At 47.0% G+C, this 15,560-nt stretch overlaps 1 protein-coding gene across 9 annotated transcripts in view; it reads right to left on the reverse strand.

Annotated features, from left to right (window-relative positions):
- Positions 1-364: 364 nt before the first annotated feature.
- Positions 365-15,560, reverse strand: part of DEPDC5 (DEP domain containing 5, GATOR1 subcomplex subunit) — a 141,604-nt gene continuing 126,408 nt past the window's right edge. For 8 of the 9 annotated variants that reach the window (XM_047697297.1, XM_047697302.1, XM_047697303.1 and 5 more), the window contains 5 exons: positions 11,980-12,149; positions 6,954-7,125; positions 4,135-4,195; positions 1,300-1,382; positions 365-1,131 (listed from right to left, as the gene is read on the reverse strand). In XM_047697297.1, coding sequence (XP_047553253.1) covers positions 899-1,131; positions 1,300-1,382; positions 4,135-4,195; positions 6,954-7,125; positions 11,980-12,149 — 719 coding nt within the window. In that variant the 3' untranslated portion in view covers positions 365-898. The other variant, XM_047697304.1, reaches the window with a different exon arrangement.

A 15,560-nucleotide genomic window follows, 5' to 3' on the forward strand; every position in this document is an offset into this window, starting at 1 on the left:
TCTAAACCTTGGCATCAATAGAGATCCCCCCCTTTTTTTTTGCAGAATGCCATGACATCTGCGTGCCACACCTGGGCTCACCCACTTAGCAAGATTCATTCTGACAGCACAAGCCTGCAGTTGTGCGTGGTACTATCTGCTCTGCTCACTAGGTCTGAAAGAGACTATTCTGTTCTTGACCAAGGGCTTATGAAAAGACATCTTTCAGGAAATCCCCAGCCAGACTCTTCCAAGACAGTGAATTCAAAGTCCTCCTCACCTTCTGTGGCTGCCTCATTTGCCACCGTGTCCCTGCCAACAGGGCCCGACTGCCCAGCCGAGGATGGGATCGCCGCTGCCAGGAACAAGGCGGGGGGGCCAGAGATGCTGCATGTGGCACTTTATTCCTGCTTCTGATATGTACAGGTATATACAGTTGGTGTGAGCCTATGGTACACTATTTCACAAAACTATCTTACATCCTGTGCATACTTTTGGGCGGGAATCAGCAGACCGCTCCGAAAAGCCCACGGCTAGGGGAAGGAAAGGACGCTCCCAGGAGCCACCCACTCTCCAAAGACATTCATGGGGGCTACTCGCCCCCCTCCCCAGTACTGAGGTCCTCCCACAGACCATCTGGGCCTCCCACCTGTTCTCAGTACTCGTTTCTTCCCGAGTCTTTCTCCTCGAGGGGAAGAACATTTTGTTGGCAGGGCAGGGGGCGGAGAGCAGCAGCAATGGCCCCCACTCACCGACGGAGGCACTGCCACCTGCCGCCCAGAGCCCCACTGCCCCTACTGGACTTGGACAGCAAGAACAGAATCCTCCCAGTGCTTCAGCCCTCGGTGTAGCCTGGCCTCATGGGGCACTGGCATGCATCTTCTCCAGGCAGCTCGTCCAGAACGTAACCAGCCGGTTGTCACGGTTGATGCAGAAGTCCGTGAAATCCCTGAGCAGGCCGATCAGCAAACTTCTCATCCCCTGTGGCACTAGAGCGCCATGTCTTGGTCAGCATGGTATTATAGGCCCAGTTGTAGCCAACCCGTTCCTCACAGAACATGTTCTGGTTGGTGGAGCTGGTGGAGTTCCGCCGCCGCCGCTGTTGTCCTGAGAACTTGCGCCTGGAGTAGGGCAGCTGCAGGAACACTGTTCCTGAGGAGCAAGGGGAGGCCCCATGTCACCACCACCAGGAGGGCTCCCCCACCCCTGGGCAGCTGCAGGGGCTTTGCAGACACAGGCTCAATCAAGGGGAGGGGGTCTCATGCACAGGCTCCTGACAAAGGAACCCACCCACCCCACATTTCACCTAGAGTGTCTCACCTGTAACGTGGATGTATTGAGGCTTGTTCTCGGCAGGGAAGTTAAAAGCAGAAGCAGAATATTTATCTTGCACAAACCCAAACCTAAGGGAAGCACAGGAAGACACACAGATTAGGGCCCCCTTAGCTAAAGGGACAGGGAGAGCAGATGTGGCTAATAGGACTTCCTGACAGCCTGAGCTACATGGACCTGGGAAAATCTCTTCCAAGATTGAACACTCAGGCTGCTGGTTTTCGCCCTCACCAGACCTCCTCCCACAGGCCTCCTGTCATCTCCAGGTGGGGAAGAGCCCTCACACCAGCTGCACTCCACATCCAGCCCTGTCTCTGCCCCTCCACCTGTCCAGTCAGACCCTCCTCTGGGTGCTGTTGCACTGTCCCATCCCAACCCTCTTCTCTCTCTCTCCCTAGAATCCACACTGGGTCCTTCACCGTGCTGGGTGCCCACCCACAGGACGACAGGGGGAAGGTGCTTATCTTAATTCATCTTAGCCACACCTCTTTCCCTTAGTTCTCCCAGCTAAGCACATAGTGGGTTCTCAAAGAAGGCTCTGAATTGAAATAGAATGAAACCTCTTAACTGAAATCCTCTTCTTAAAAATGAGGAACCAAATCTGGGGCTCTCTACTTCGCTGCTCCATTCTGGAAATGGGCAGCAGGAGCCACTTTTCATCTGTGACTTACTCGATTCTGCTTCCCATCTATGGTTTATTCTATTCCGGGTTTTTCTATTTCCATCAAACACATTTATTACAGCACTACCTGTTAACTGCTGAAAAGGACGTGTTAACAGATGTAGCTCCCGCCCTGAGTCTGAGAGGTTTATGTAACGAACGCAGTGATGTGGGCAGAACTAAAGGAGGTAAAGCACCTGTTTCCTTCCATTGCATCCTCTGTATAAGCCACCAGCTTTACACCGGCTTTTAATAACTATTTATCAAGAACACATGAAGTCAAATATGCAAGTTAAATGAATCAGCTAACATGCACAGCAAGCCCCATCATCTATAGGCTGATTCTATCATGTGTAAGAATGGCTCTGGATTTTGACTTTCTTCCCCTCTACTTTTCAACCAAGGCTGTTTATTTACGCAGCACGGATCAGCCTGACCAGAATTTTCCCTCATTTCTTCCTTAGGTCACCAGGGAAGACCTTTAATTTTAAAACGGCAATTTAACCACATAGCACTTGGCTCCCTCATTGTCCACTTAGGAAACATTCGAGCAAGGACTATAGCAAAGCTGGGGGTGGGGTGGGGGGCACCCATTCCACCCAGAAAAATATGAAGGAGCTGGGGAGCCATAGCAGGGAAGCTGGAAAAGGTCCAGGGAAGCTGGACCAGTTTCTTCCTCTTCTTCCTTTTTTAAGGATTTTATATACTGGACCAGTTTCTAACTCTTTCAGAGATGAACCTTATGGGTGGGCTAACGTTTCATTTCAGAGCCACATTCCAATCTAGAGTTCCCCACTGTGCTAAAGCTACTCTGGGCAAGGCACTTTGCTAGGTGCTGTAAAGGGAAACAAAAATAAGAAAAATGCATACCCTTGTCCTCCAGGGGCCACTACATTAGAGTAACAGATGGACAGAGGGTGTTGGGGAAAAAGGGAAGGAGGGATTGAGAGAGCAGGGACCTGGAATCTGTGGTAGAACATGGCTGATAAATGGAGAAGGAGGTGGGGGTTTAGAGGAGAACATGGGAGTAAGATATAGATGAGGTCGGTGGGTCCAGGTGGGGAAGGGACCTTGATGTTTAGGTGCAGGGGACCAGCAGAGTCCATGCAGTGATTTGTGGGGATGGGACAGAAGACATGAAAAAATCAAAAGGCCATGTCCCGAGTGACATCTAGCCAGCAAAATCCAATCACCACCCAATGATATCATCCAAGGGAAGCATCAGACCTGCTTATAAATTCATCAGTTGGCTGGAGTCTTCCTAATGATACCCACTGTCTACCCAGGGCTTCCTAGGTACAGGGAACTCTGGAGAATCCTCCCAACAACCCAGCGAGTGGTGAGAAAATGAAGGTGAAGCAGTTCCAGAACTTGCTCATGGTTCCTTAGCTGCATGCTGGTGGAGGCGGAGGATAGCCAGGCCTCTCTGCTTTCTGGATTGACACCCTTTGCCACCGACCCACTGCACTTCCTACCTTCTGCCCCCAGTCAGCACCCTCTCCTGCTGGAAGGAAGAAGCCAGTCTGTGGTGGGCCAGCGGCGGGAGTGGGGTGTGAGGTGGGGTGGTAACAGCTGAATAAGGAGATGGCAGGACATTGCAGAGAGCGCCGAGAGAGAGGATTATGGAACTGGGAATGGAGGACTTGCTTCTGCCATGATTAACATGAAGCAGCAAATGAACACTGAGTGGCACATTCTAGAGACAAAGCTGGACTGGCCTCAGGGCAGCTAAGCCCAGGGAAGCCCCTCCCTGGCACATATCTTAGTGCCAGTAAATACCCATGGACTTATCCATTGCTTTTTAACCCCCATTATCTTCTCAGCATGTGTCAAGGGGCTCTTGAAGCGTTTTATAGTTTTTCATCTCATGTCATCTGCTTGACAGCTTGGCTCAAAGTCTTGCTGGAAGCTAAGGAGGAAGCTCTATGCTTTCCACTCAACTGGAAGATGGTAATATGGTCTAAGAAACAATAGCTACGGGAACTGGAAGGGTAACGCTTATCTTTGAAACCAAGGCAAAGGGTCCTGTAGGGTATCGGCAGCGAGTCCGTCTTCGGTGAACTAGATCCGCTTCCCCAGAAATGAAGCAAACTGGGTTTGGGTCGACTACTCACAACAGTCACTAATGCCCTTCCACGATGCCCTCCTGCTAAGGGACAAACCTGTGTGCAATGGCTTCCTGGAAAAGGTGCATTCGATCCCAGTATGTTTCCGGTTCAAAGCCTGAAAGAAGAAAAAAAAATGCCAGGGTGTGATCCCAAGGTTTTTAAGTTTCCCTGGATCTGACCTTCTGTATCCTTCACTTCTCTTGGCCATTCCTCCCCTCTGAGCTTCAGTGCTGCTTTTCCACACTACCTGCTTTTGGGAGACCAGCCTCTGTCCCAAGGAGCAAAGGTGCATTCACACCACCACTTCCCTGAAGCTCTATCAGGGTCTAGAAAGGCACTGAATAGGAGTCCTCAGCAATCAGTGTGAACTACCAGAACTCGAGGTAAGCCTCATTCTAATGATTTCTTATGCGCAAAGTGGAAAGGAACATGACATTAAAAATACCAACAAAAGACAAGCTTTAAATGCATGTTATCTGCTTCTAAGGAGAAAAGAAAAAAATTTTATTACCCATCTTCAATTTCTCTACAAGGAAAGACAACAGTACAAGCTCTATTTTAGGGGTGGGGAAACTGAAGTAAATAAATATAAAAAATCATTTTTGGAAAAGTGATGGGTTGGGGAGGGCAGGAGAGCAGACAAGTGCCTTCCTCCATGGCCCATATCATGGCTCCAGCCTTGCTCCTTCTGCAGCACTGGTATGAGGACCAAGAGCTGAGGAGGAGGTGGAGGGCTAAGGCAGGCTGTCGCTCGGCAACAGGCAACGGGCCAGCGCTGCTCTTGGGACTGAGATGCCGAGGGCTGGAGGAGCAACTGCACAAGATATCCTGAAGAATAGGGGCGCTCTCTCTACTCTCTTTACATTTGGAATTTTCTATCTAAAATACATTTGAGGGCTGCAGGCAACTAAAGAGCAAACAAGAAAAAAGACTTCAGCCTTAACAGGTAAAAACAAAGAGCAGATTCCTTGTCAGATTTTTAAGCTTTGGAACCCACTGTTATTGGAAGGGGAGATCACAGGAAGAGAAGCAGCATGGATGCAAGAAAATTGATTTTTAGATTCACGCCCTTATTGCTTTAAACTAGGACTCCTTTCTTCAGCTGTAACCATGGCAACCAACAGAGGATGCTGGTCTTGAAGCCTCGGTTACAACAGGCAGGGAAAACCAGCAGCTCATACAAAAATGTCCTCCAATGCCAGCCTTGCCAGCAATCCTGTGCTATGACAGTGAAGGTGGAAAACCCCAGAAGGGCTGGTGGGGGACGTGTCTCCTGAGCATATTAAAAACAGCAGCATGAGGCGGTTGTCTGGCTTGAAATCATCAGATACGAATAGAATCATGTGGCATTTCAGGACTGCAGTGGTCCTCTGTCAGTCACTGGGAGATTACACGAGAAGGGGTGTGTGTGTGTGTGTGTGTGTGTGTGTACAGCACTGTGTCAACTCTACAGATCATGGGACCTATGGCCTCCAGTGGTTCTGTGGGACCTGCCTCAAACCCTAACTATCACTGAAAACAGTGTCTGTATAAAAACGTCTTCTGAGGGGCACCTGGGTGGCTCAGTGGGTTAAAGCCTCTGCCTTCGGTCAGGTCATGATCCCAGGGTCCTGGGATCGAGCCCCACATCGGGCTCTCTGCTCCGCAGGGAGCCTGCTTCCTCCTCCCTCTCTCTCTGCCTGCCTCTCTGCCTACTTGTGATCTCTGTCAAATAAATAAATAAAATCTTAAAAAAAAAAAAAGTCTTCTGAGACGTAAACAAAGAATATACAGATGGGCCTTTGGAACACAAGCTGTTTGCAACCCTGGGGCAGCCTGTCACAGGAAAAGTGTGGCAACATTTAGTGAGGCGTCCCTGACCTAGCGAGACCTCTCACCCCCTGGGCTGCTTCTCTCTTTCCACCACTACACAGACTTACATAGGAACGGGAAGAAATCAGCTCCCTCACACCAAAAAATTCTTCATTTCACATTTATAATTTCTACATCTGAGAAACGAAAGGGCTACCGACGTATTAGCAGCAATTCTAACTTTTCGTTTTCAAAAAGGTCATTTGTCAGCTCACCGAGAGCTCTGTAGGGGCTATTTATATGTTCATCAAAATGAGCAATTAATTGGGGATAAATAATGTGCCACGTGAAGTAAGACTCATCCTCCGATCTGTCCTACACCTACCCTCAGAGATCTGTGGGTCAAGGGCGGAGCAGCAGAGCAGCCCCACCCACTCCCTGCCTCCGCCCACTCCCAGTTTCCCCTGGACTGACAATCCTGTCCCAGGGGAAAGGCTGTCCTCAGAGTCCTGCTGTCCTCCTCCGAGCCCCCTTCTGCTCTGTCTTCCCTGAGACACTGGACTCGAGCCACATGCGTGTACCAGGTGCTGACACACTACAGCTTTGCACAATAGGATGCTGGATCCTGTTTTGCATTCAATGCCTCCCCCTGACCCTTTTTTTAGCCCGTTTGCATGAAATAGCAGATTCAAGCCTCCCATAAGGTTCAAATTCCCACAGCCTTAAGCCAGTTAGGCTGGAGCACGGAAAGGAGAGTGTGGGGAGAATACCAGAGCTGCTCGTGATTTACAGTGTCTCACACTCTCTCCTACCCACCATCTGCTCCCGGCCTCACAAGGGTCTTCCTGAGTTGGCAAGGCAGTGTTAAACTTGACGTGCTCTCATTTGAGGAATAAGGAATTTAAGACATTAAGTGACTCGTGCATGGTTACCCGGACACTAAGTAAAGAACCAGTATGAGACCCAGATCTTTTCGGTCCCCTTGTCCAAAGGCTCCCTATGTGCACTAGCCTAGAGGGGTGGCCTTGGGGGAGGGGGGTCTTACTCATGGAGACATAACATCCAAGGGGAGTGTCTCTTACTATCAAACAAGTGCTCACTGCCCTCCTTGAGCAGGCAGCTGGTGTTGAGTGGAATGAAGAGCTGTGCTCGAAGCGGATCACCATACAGGTAACTGGGCAGCGCAAAGGGACCCTCCAGAACAGGGACCAACAAAAAGCCGCAGGAAGTGGCTTTGCGATGCCAACCCTGGACCTGGTGGAAAGCACAGAAACAGAGTCATCTCCAAGCGAATTCAGACAAGAGAAAATACTTCCCAGGGAGCGAGGCCACCACCGTGGCGGCATATGTATTGATTGGCATGTTCATTTATTCATGTTCACTGGCTCCAAACTGGTCCTGGTCAGGAAACAGCACAGTTTAAGCTCCTCTGACAGATACTTGAAGAACTGTGAGTTAAGCGGCTCCTCCTCCCAGTTCGAGCTTCGGCAACTTCAGTGTTTCTTCTGGGAGGAAGCGACTGGAGAGAGCTATTTCTTGCCTCCTAAATGGACTTCTCATTCTATAGGATGTTGGAGGAAGGTCACAGGATATAAGTTAAGTCCTTCTAAATTTGTCCTTTATCAAAAATTTACTAAGCCCAAAGTATCAAATAGGAAAACAATCCACTCAGGCTGGCTGGAAGGGACATGACGCAGGGCACAAGATGACTGTGGTGGCCTCTGGCCAAAAGCGATAAGCCCTGACCTGGCGGAATGAAAGTTTCTCTCCGGCAAACTCCCAAAAGCCGTCTGTCCAAAGACTCCAAACCAAAGTTAACTGGGGCAGCGAGACAAACCTCCACCTCAGTACCATTTCCTTAGAGAACAATGGCAAATTTCTACATCTTAAGATACTTTCTAGGGGTGCCTGGGTGGCTCAGTGGCTCAAAGCCTCTGCCTTCAGCTCAGGTTATGATGCCAGAGTCATGGGATCGAGCCCCACATCGGGCTTTGCTCAGCGGGGAGCCTGCTTCCTCCCTTTACTCTGTGCCTGCCTCTCAGTCTACTTGTGATCTCTGCTGTCAAATAAATAAATAAAATCTTTTAAAAAAATGCTTTCTGAACCATAGAACTACATATATTAAAAAAAAAAAAAAACACTGATGTATGTGGCTTTGGCATACAGATGAGGTATGTGTCAAATGTTATTTCAAGGAACGCCTGGGTGGCTCAGTCACTTAAGTGTCTGCCTTTGGCTTAGGTCATGATCCCATGGTCTTGGGATCAAGCCCTGCATCAGGTTCCCTGCTCAGCAGAGTGTCTGATTCTCCTTCTGCCCCTCCCCTGCTTGTGCTCCCAGTTTCTAATATAAATAAAATCTTAAAATATATAAATGCATGCACGTGTATTTATTTATTTAGTTATTTATTTTGAGCCATAATTTAATTTAAACAGATATGGTTACGTTAAAAATTGAAGGGGACCACTCTTAGCTTTTTTCCCCAGAAAGAGTCATAACAACAATACATCAACAACAAAAACCAAGATTTCTGTTTCACCAAAATAATCTTTCTTCTTTCTTTTTTTTAATGGATTTTATTTTTAGGGGTGCCTGGGTGGCTCAGTGCATTAAGCCTCTGTTTTGGGCTCAGGTCATGATCTCAGGGTCCTGGGAATGAGCCCCACATCGGGCTCTCTGCTCAGCGGGGAACCTGCTTCCCCCCCCCTCTTCTCTGCCTGCCTCTCTGCCTACTTGTGATCTCTCTCTGTCAAATAAATAAATAAATCTTGAAAAAAAAGAAAAGATTTTATTTTTAAGTAATCTTTACACCTAACACAGGGCCCATACCCACAACCTCAAGATCAAGAGTCGCGTGCTCTACTAAGCCAGTCACGTGCCCCTGACCAAAATAATTTCTAAGGCTCTTTTTATTTTATGTCATATTTTAAAATATGTCATATTTTAATATTACAAAATACATTACAATATTATAAATATTACATATTATAAAATTACATAATAAAATGTGATTTATAACAAATTTGGACACTCCCTTAAAATAATAATTAATCTACGCTACAGATTTCTAAAAACTTAAAAAATACCGTTGACCCTTGAACAACACAGGGGTTAGGGGCATTAACACTCAATGCAGTAAAAAAATCTAAGTATAACTTTTGACTCCCCAGAAACTTAACTAATAGCCTACTGTTGACCTTACCAATAAGACAGGCAGCTGATTAGCATATATTTGTATATTATGGGTATTATATACTGTATGCTTAGAATAATGTAAGTTCGAGAAAAGAAAACATTAAGAAAATCATAAGAAAAAAATACATTTATAGTACTGTATTTGTATATACTTTAAAAATTTGATTTAAAAATCAAACCCCTGTTGTTCAAGGGTCAAATCTGTAATGATAAAGGGATTAGCAGCTTTCAGTGGGTTTTACAGGAATTGGTGTGAAAAGTGTATTTTGAAAAGACAGTTGCTATATTCCCTGGGGGAGATAAATACTCTTCTTCCCGTGGAACTGTGACTATACGCGTGCATCTACGAATGTTATGGTCATGTTGTTTGAGATAGGATTATCTGGTAGGGCTTCCAAGGAGAAGGCTTAGCTTACCAGGTCAGAGGGTTAGTTCTGCCTGAAGGGAGTGGTTTATCCCAGTGTCAACTGGCTGGAGAAGAGCCAGTGTCCTCTGAAAGATGAGCCAGACAGGTAGGTGGCTGGGGGTCTTTTTTTTTTTTAAGTAGGCTCCCTGCCCAGTGTGGACCACAATGTGGGGCTTAAACTCACGACCGTGAGATTGAGACCTGAGCTGACATCAAGAGTCACATGCATAACCAACTGAGCCACCCAAGCATTCCGCTGGGCATCTCTTTTGATTTGGACCTTGAGAATGTTCCCGTGTTCCAGGGAAGGGGTCCACAGAGGCACTAATGCCATGCGGAGGCAGACTGGGGATGGACAGGCAGAGAAAAAGACAAATCTCTTCCCCAGGGTATCACGCCCTGTGGGACAAAACTAGGCTTCTCAGCCCTGCAGAGAAAAACAATACATGGCCAGCTGATGCCATGCTCACTCTCTTTGGTCATCTCTTCGCTTTCTGTAAAGTCTTCCTGAACCTTCTGTTGCTCTCAGCAAAGCAATGAGATGCTTGCGCCAGTGTAGGAGGACAGCGGGACTCTGTTAAAGCCACAGAAAAGCATTCTTCTGGGTTGAAGGGGAGAGTGTATTAAAGGAGTGGCAGGCTGCAAAGATGGTTCAAGAGGGCACCTGGAAGATTCTGACGGCCTGGTTAAGGAGTGCTTGTTCTAGAGACATTGGGACCAGGGATGGCAGTGGCCAGGCTGGCCTCTCAGTGCAAGCAGTGAGTGACCCTATTAGACAGACCGGCCAGGCCAACTAGAAGGACGAAAGACAGAAGACCAATTAGAAGACAGCTTCTCAGCTTTGGCACTCAACTTTGGCTGGTTAATTCTTTGTCGTTGAGGCTGTCCTGTGTGAGGTGTTATAGAGTGATGCGCAGTATCCCTGGTGTCTATCCCACTAGACACCAGTGGCACTCTTCTACCATTAGTGCCAAGTAAAAATGTTTCCAAATGTTACCAAATGCTCCTACGGGGACAAAATCACACTCTCTCCCCCAACCCGACCCCTGTTGAGAGCTAGAGTTAAAGGCAGTGATGGTCACCGTTAGGGGGCTGGTTAAGTAAACAATGATACAAACAAATAACAGAATATTCTGTAGCGCTTAAAAACAATGAAGCACATTGTTTGAAACACAATGAGGCAGACTTACTTATACCGATACTGAGGATATAGTAACAGGACAAAAATAGTAATAGTAATAGTAGTAGGACAAAAAACACATTGCAAATACAGTTGGCACTTGAACAACACAGGTTTGCATAGGTCCACTTACATATGTTTTTTTTTTTATAAACAGAGGACTGTAAATGCATTGTCTCTTCCTTATGATCTCCTTAATAACATTTTCTTCTTCCTAGCTTACTTTATTGTAAGAATACAGTATATAATACATATAACATACAAAACATGTTAATCAACAGTTTATGTTACCTTTAAGGCTGTAGGTTAACAGTACCCTATTAGTAGTTAAGTTTTGGGGAAGTCAAAAGCTTTACTTGAATTTTTGACTGCACAGAGTCAGCATCCCTAATACCCCTGTTGTTCAAGTGTGAACTACAGTATTCCAAGCTACCATAGCTGTTAAAAAAAAAAAAAAGTAACAAGGCTTTGTATGTGCATATACTATCTCTGGAAGTACACTCAACAAAGTGGTGGGGTGGCTGTTTTTATTTATTCATTAAAAAAATGTTTTTTAAGTTTTTTGTTGTTGTTGTTGTTTTAAGTAATCTCTATACCCAATGTGGGGCTCAAACCCACAACCCTGAGATCAATCTACTGAGTGAGCCAGCCAGGTGCAACAGGGGGTTGCCTGTATTTTTTTCTTCAAATTTTCATTTAAAATTCTAGTTCGTTAACATATAGTGTAATATTGGTTTCCGGAGTAGAATTTAGTGATTCATCACTTACATATAACACCCAGTGCTCAACATAAGTGACTTCCTTACTACATAACACCCATTTAGCCCTACCCTCACCCACCTCTGGGTGGTTGCTTTTAGATGGAAGTCCCTGGGAATGGGGTAAGGGTGGGGGAAGGATTTACTTTTCACTCGAGACCAGGGATTCTCAATTGAGGGCAATACTCCTCCTCCCTGGGGAAATGCAGCATTATCTGGAGATATTTTTGGTTGTCACAAGGCAGGCATGTTCCTGGCATTTAGGGTAGAGGTCCTAGATATTGCCTAACATCCTACGATGCACAGAACAGCCCCACTCAACAGAGAATTATCCGTCTCTAGGTGTCAAGAGTGCCAAGGCTGAGAAACCCTGACCTAGTTCCTTGTTGACTGTCTCGATTTTTTATTGTGTTTAAATTTTTTACAAGGATATTCCAAACAGTCCAGGTGAAAAGTAATTGGAGCTGAACAAAAGGGAAAAAAAAAAGTGACACAAATCTCTACCAAGCATCCACTGTACCCCTCGGTAACATGAGCCAAGGCCCTGACCACAACACAAGGAGGCTCACCATCTCGAAGAGGACCGCGGCAGTCACTGCCATCCAGTGGAGCTTGATCTCAAAGGCCGCATTCAGGGAGAAGTTGCCATGATAGTAACAGCTGCACCACTCCAGCCGGTCTGTGCGGTTGTTCACGTCCACGTCCAGGGTCACCGTCCTCTGCTCTGGGACAGTGGCAGCTACATCAGCACATTGGAGGGGCCCCAAGAGAGAGAGAGAGGGAGAAGAAAGAGTGCGATGAAGTGGAAGAACAAACAGCTAGGCATCCAGATACATATCTGCAGAATCACCTACTAGAAAATCACAGATTCTAGAAGCTTCCTGAAAATCTTCTAGTTCAGGGGTCAGTCAACTTTTCCTACATAGGGCCTGGTAATATGTTGGGTTTTATAGGCTCTGTGGTCTCTGTTTCAGCCACTCAACCCTGCCATTGCAGTGCACTAGCAGCCAGAGACACGTAAATGAATAGGCCAGGCGGTGTTCCAGTAAAACTTTATTTACAAAACCAGAAAGATTTTTAGGGCAGTGAAACTATTCTTTATGATACTATCATGGTGGATACACATCCTTACACGTACATCAGAACTCAAAATATACAACACCAAGAGTGAACTCGCATGTAAACCAGAGGCCCGGGGTGATCCTTGTTAATGTAGGTTCACCGATGATAAACGCCCCACTCTGGTGCAAGGCATAGATAGTGGGGGAGGCTGCGCGTGTGCTCGGGCAGGGAGTATATCAAAACTCTGCGCACTTGCCACTCAACTTTGCTGTGAACCTAAAAGTGCTCTAAAAATAAAGTTTATTATACAACAAACAAACAAACAGATGGTAGTCCAGATTTGGCCAGTTAAGCCATAGTTTGCCTCCCCCCATTGGCTCCAACTCCTTCATTTGCAGATGAGGAAACAGCACCCCATGAAGGAGAAATCCCTTGACCAAGATCAGAGTCAGAACCTCAGCCAGGCTGAACCCCAGATCTTCCCCCTCCAGTGACCCACAAAGGGACACCATGGGACAGACAGCCCAGACCACAGTGAGGAGGAGGAAGTCTCGTTTTTCTGGTTTCGGCCCAGGAAGACAATAGTTCTAGAATCTTTTCTCAAGAAAGGAAACCTCATGATGAATTTCAACACCCTGTTCCATCAACTGCATGTTGCTCAGATTCTAGGCTGGTATCAAACTAGCTCATCCTATCTGGAATTCTTTCTCAGAAATCCTGTTCAACCCGAGATAGGGATGTTTTAAGGATGGATCAATCAAGTTCTTGACCAGACTGAAGGCCTGAAGGAGGCTCAGAAGTAATGGAAAGATCAGGGCTCTGCTCTGCCTGACTGGGCAGTGCCAGACGTAGGGTTTCTACAAACTATTATCAGCTCCTCATTCTCTTCAGCCCCATGATTCCAAAGATATCCCTTTATCTGAAGCCATCAGCTTAGTTCTGGGTTTTGCAGGTAGAATCCCTGAGTGGCTTTTACCACCGACAAGGATAAAACAGCTCTTGAATCAGCAATTTTAATCAGCTCCTGCTGAGCAGCAGTGGAGCTACAGCCAGGATGCTGAATGGCCCCGGGGTGGACTGATATTCAGCTGCTGGGTATATAGCTTATCATGCTCACATAGCCAGAATGTGCAAAATGGAAAATGTTCTTCCTCTGGAGTTGGAAGGTCTATGCTCCGCCATTCAGCCAGGTGCCTCTGAGGACAGGGCTTCAGCTCTAATGGTTTAGTTCCTCATTTGCAAACTGAGGTGGTATCCACCCAGCTGCTTCCTGGAGGAGGGTTGAGGATCAAGGAAAACATGGCTGCCAGGAGGTTGCAGACTAACCCCCTCTTTCATTCTCCTTTAGCCACCCCACTTGAAACTCTCCTGTTATTCCTTCCTCCCCCATTTAAGCTATAAGCTCACCAATGCTCAATATGAGGCCTTTCCATGACTCATGGACACTGCTCAGCCACCTGGGACGCTTGAGAGTAAAGAACATGGTGGCTCCAATGCTAGAAGTCTCATCAGAACTAGTTTCTGTCTCTGCCTTGTGTTCCTGATTCATGGCCCAACCACAGTAGCCTTTTACTTAATAGCCCCAATCAAAGGAATAAAGCTTTGCTCTCTGGTCTTGGATGGGGTAGTCCTCCCCGGGGGAAAAGCCAGGGTCACAAAAGAAAGGGCACTCAGTAAACACCAGCGGAGAACCTCACACATCTCCTCTCTCCCATCTGGCATATTCAGTTCAGAACGGGCTAGTCCGAGGAAGCCCAAGGAAGTGTCCTGTTCAGCCAAGTGGTTACAGGCTCAAGATACCACTAGCTTTCACTACTTCAGGGGTGAGATTCGACAGTATGGACATGGCCAGCAGGCTAACAATGCTGACAAAGGTTTAGGCCCCAGCTGTGCTGCAGCTTCCAGCGAGTTCTCTGAATCACTCCTTAGCTCCATAAGAACAAACTTACTCACCTTGGGACAGTGAGCTACACTGAGTTGCAGTAAATAGGGGCAAACCCAGAGGAGGAACAGGCTGAGGGTCCTTTACCCAGGTCACAGCAAGGGGGCTGACAATATCCTGGGAGGGGATCAGTGCGACTAGAGAAGAGACTGCAGTCTCAGGTAGGGCACCAGAGATCAATAGTCACACCCAGAGCTGCCCCAAAATGGAAAAAGTAGTCAGTTGCATGAGTGAGTGCCGTGTTAGGGGTAGTTTTCAAGGAGTAGCTGGCTCCCCACTTATTAGGGAGTGGGATGGAAAACATTCACGCATCAGGGTTTGGACCGAGGTGTGTGGCAGCCTCTTCTGACCCTGAGACCCAGTGGGGTTATCAAGAAAAAACTGAGGGGCGCCTGGGTGGCTCAGGGGATTAAAGCCTCTGCCTTCAGCTCGGGTCGTGATCTCAGGGTCCTGGGATCAAGCCCCACATTGGGCTCTCTGCTCAGCGGTGAGCCTGCTTCCGCCTCTCTCCCTCTCTGCCTGTCTCTCTGCCTACTTGTGATCTCTGTCTGTCAAATAAATAAATAAAATCTTTAAAAAAAAAAGAAAAGAAAAGAAAAGAAAAAACTGAGAAGTCAAGGGTGTGTGAGTGGGCTTAAGGGATACAGTGCTGCTTCTCCCCGGGTCTCAGATGCCCTTGTAGTTTCACAGTAGGTGACAAATGACAACACGAGGGGAGAAGTGGGAGTCACCATGGGCCAGGGCAGACAGGACTGTGGCACCCATCAGGAATATCAGAACATCTTTCTGCTAAGAAAAGCAGATTTCCAACTGAGAATCTGAAAGGTTTAAAAAGGAACATGCCAAAAAAAACAGAAAGGGGAGCACATCATAAATGATACACACCTCTTCTTCCCCCTATAAACCAGGTTAATTTTTTTTTTCCTGAGGGGAAAAAACCAACACTGAGGACAGTCCAATTCAAAGAGAACTCATCTTTCTCACTTAAGTAAATGTCTACATTCTAACCTGGAAAAAAAAAAAAAAGGCTGGGAAGAAGTAGCTCCTATCCTAACACAGAGGTCTGAGGGGTGTTGCTGGATAGAATTAGCAGTGGTAAGAAACACATTTCCTGTGGGTAGTGGGGGTTAACAGGAAAAGAAGCGG

The sequence above is a fragment of the Lutra lutra genome, chromosome 12, assembly GCF_902655055.1.
Source record: "Lutra lutra chromosome 12, mLutLut1.2, whole genome shotgun sequence".
NCBI classification, from domain to species: domain Eukaryota; kingdom Metazoa; phylum Chordata; class Mammalia; order Carnivora; family Mustelidae; genus Lutra; species Lutra lutra.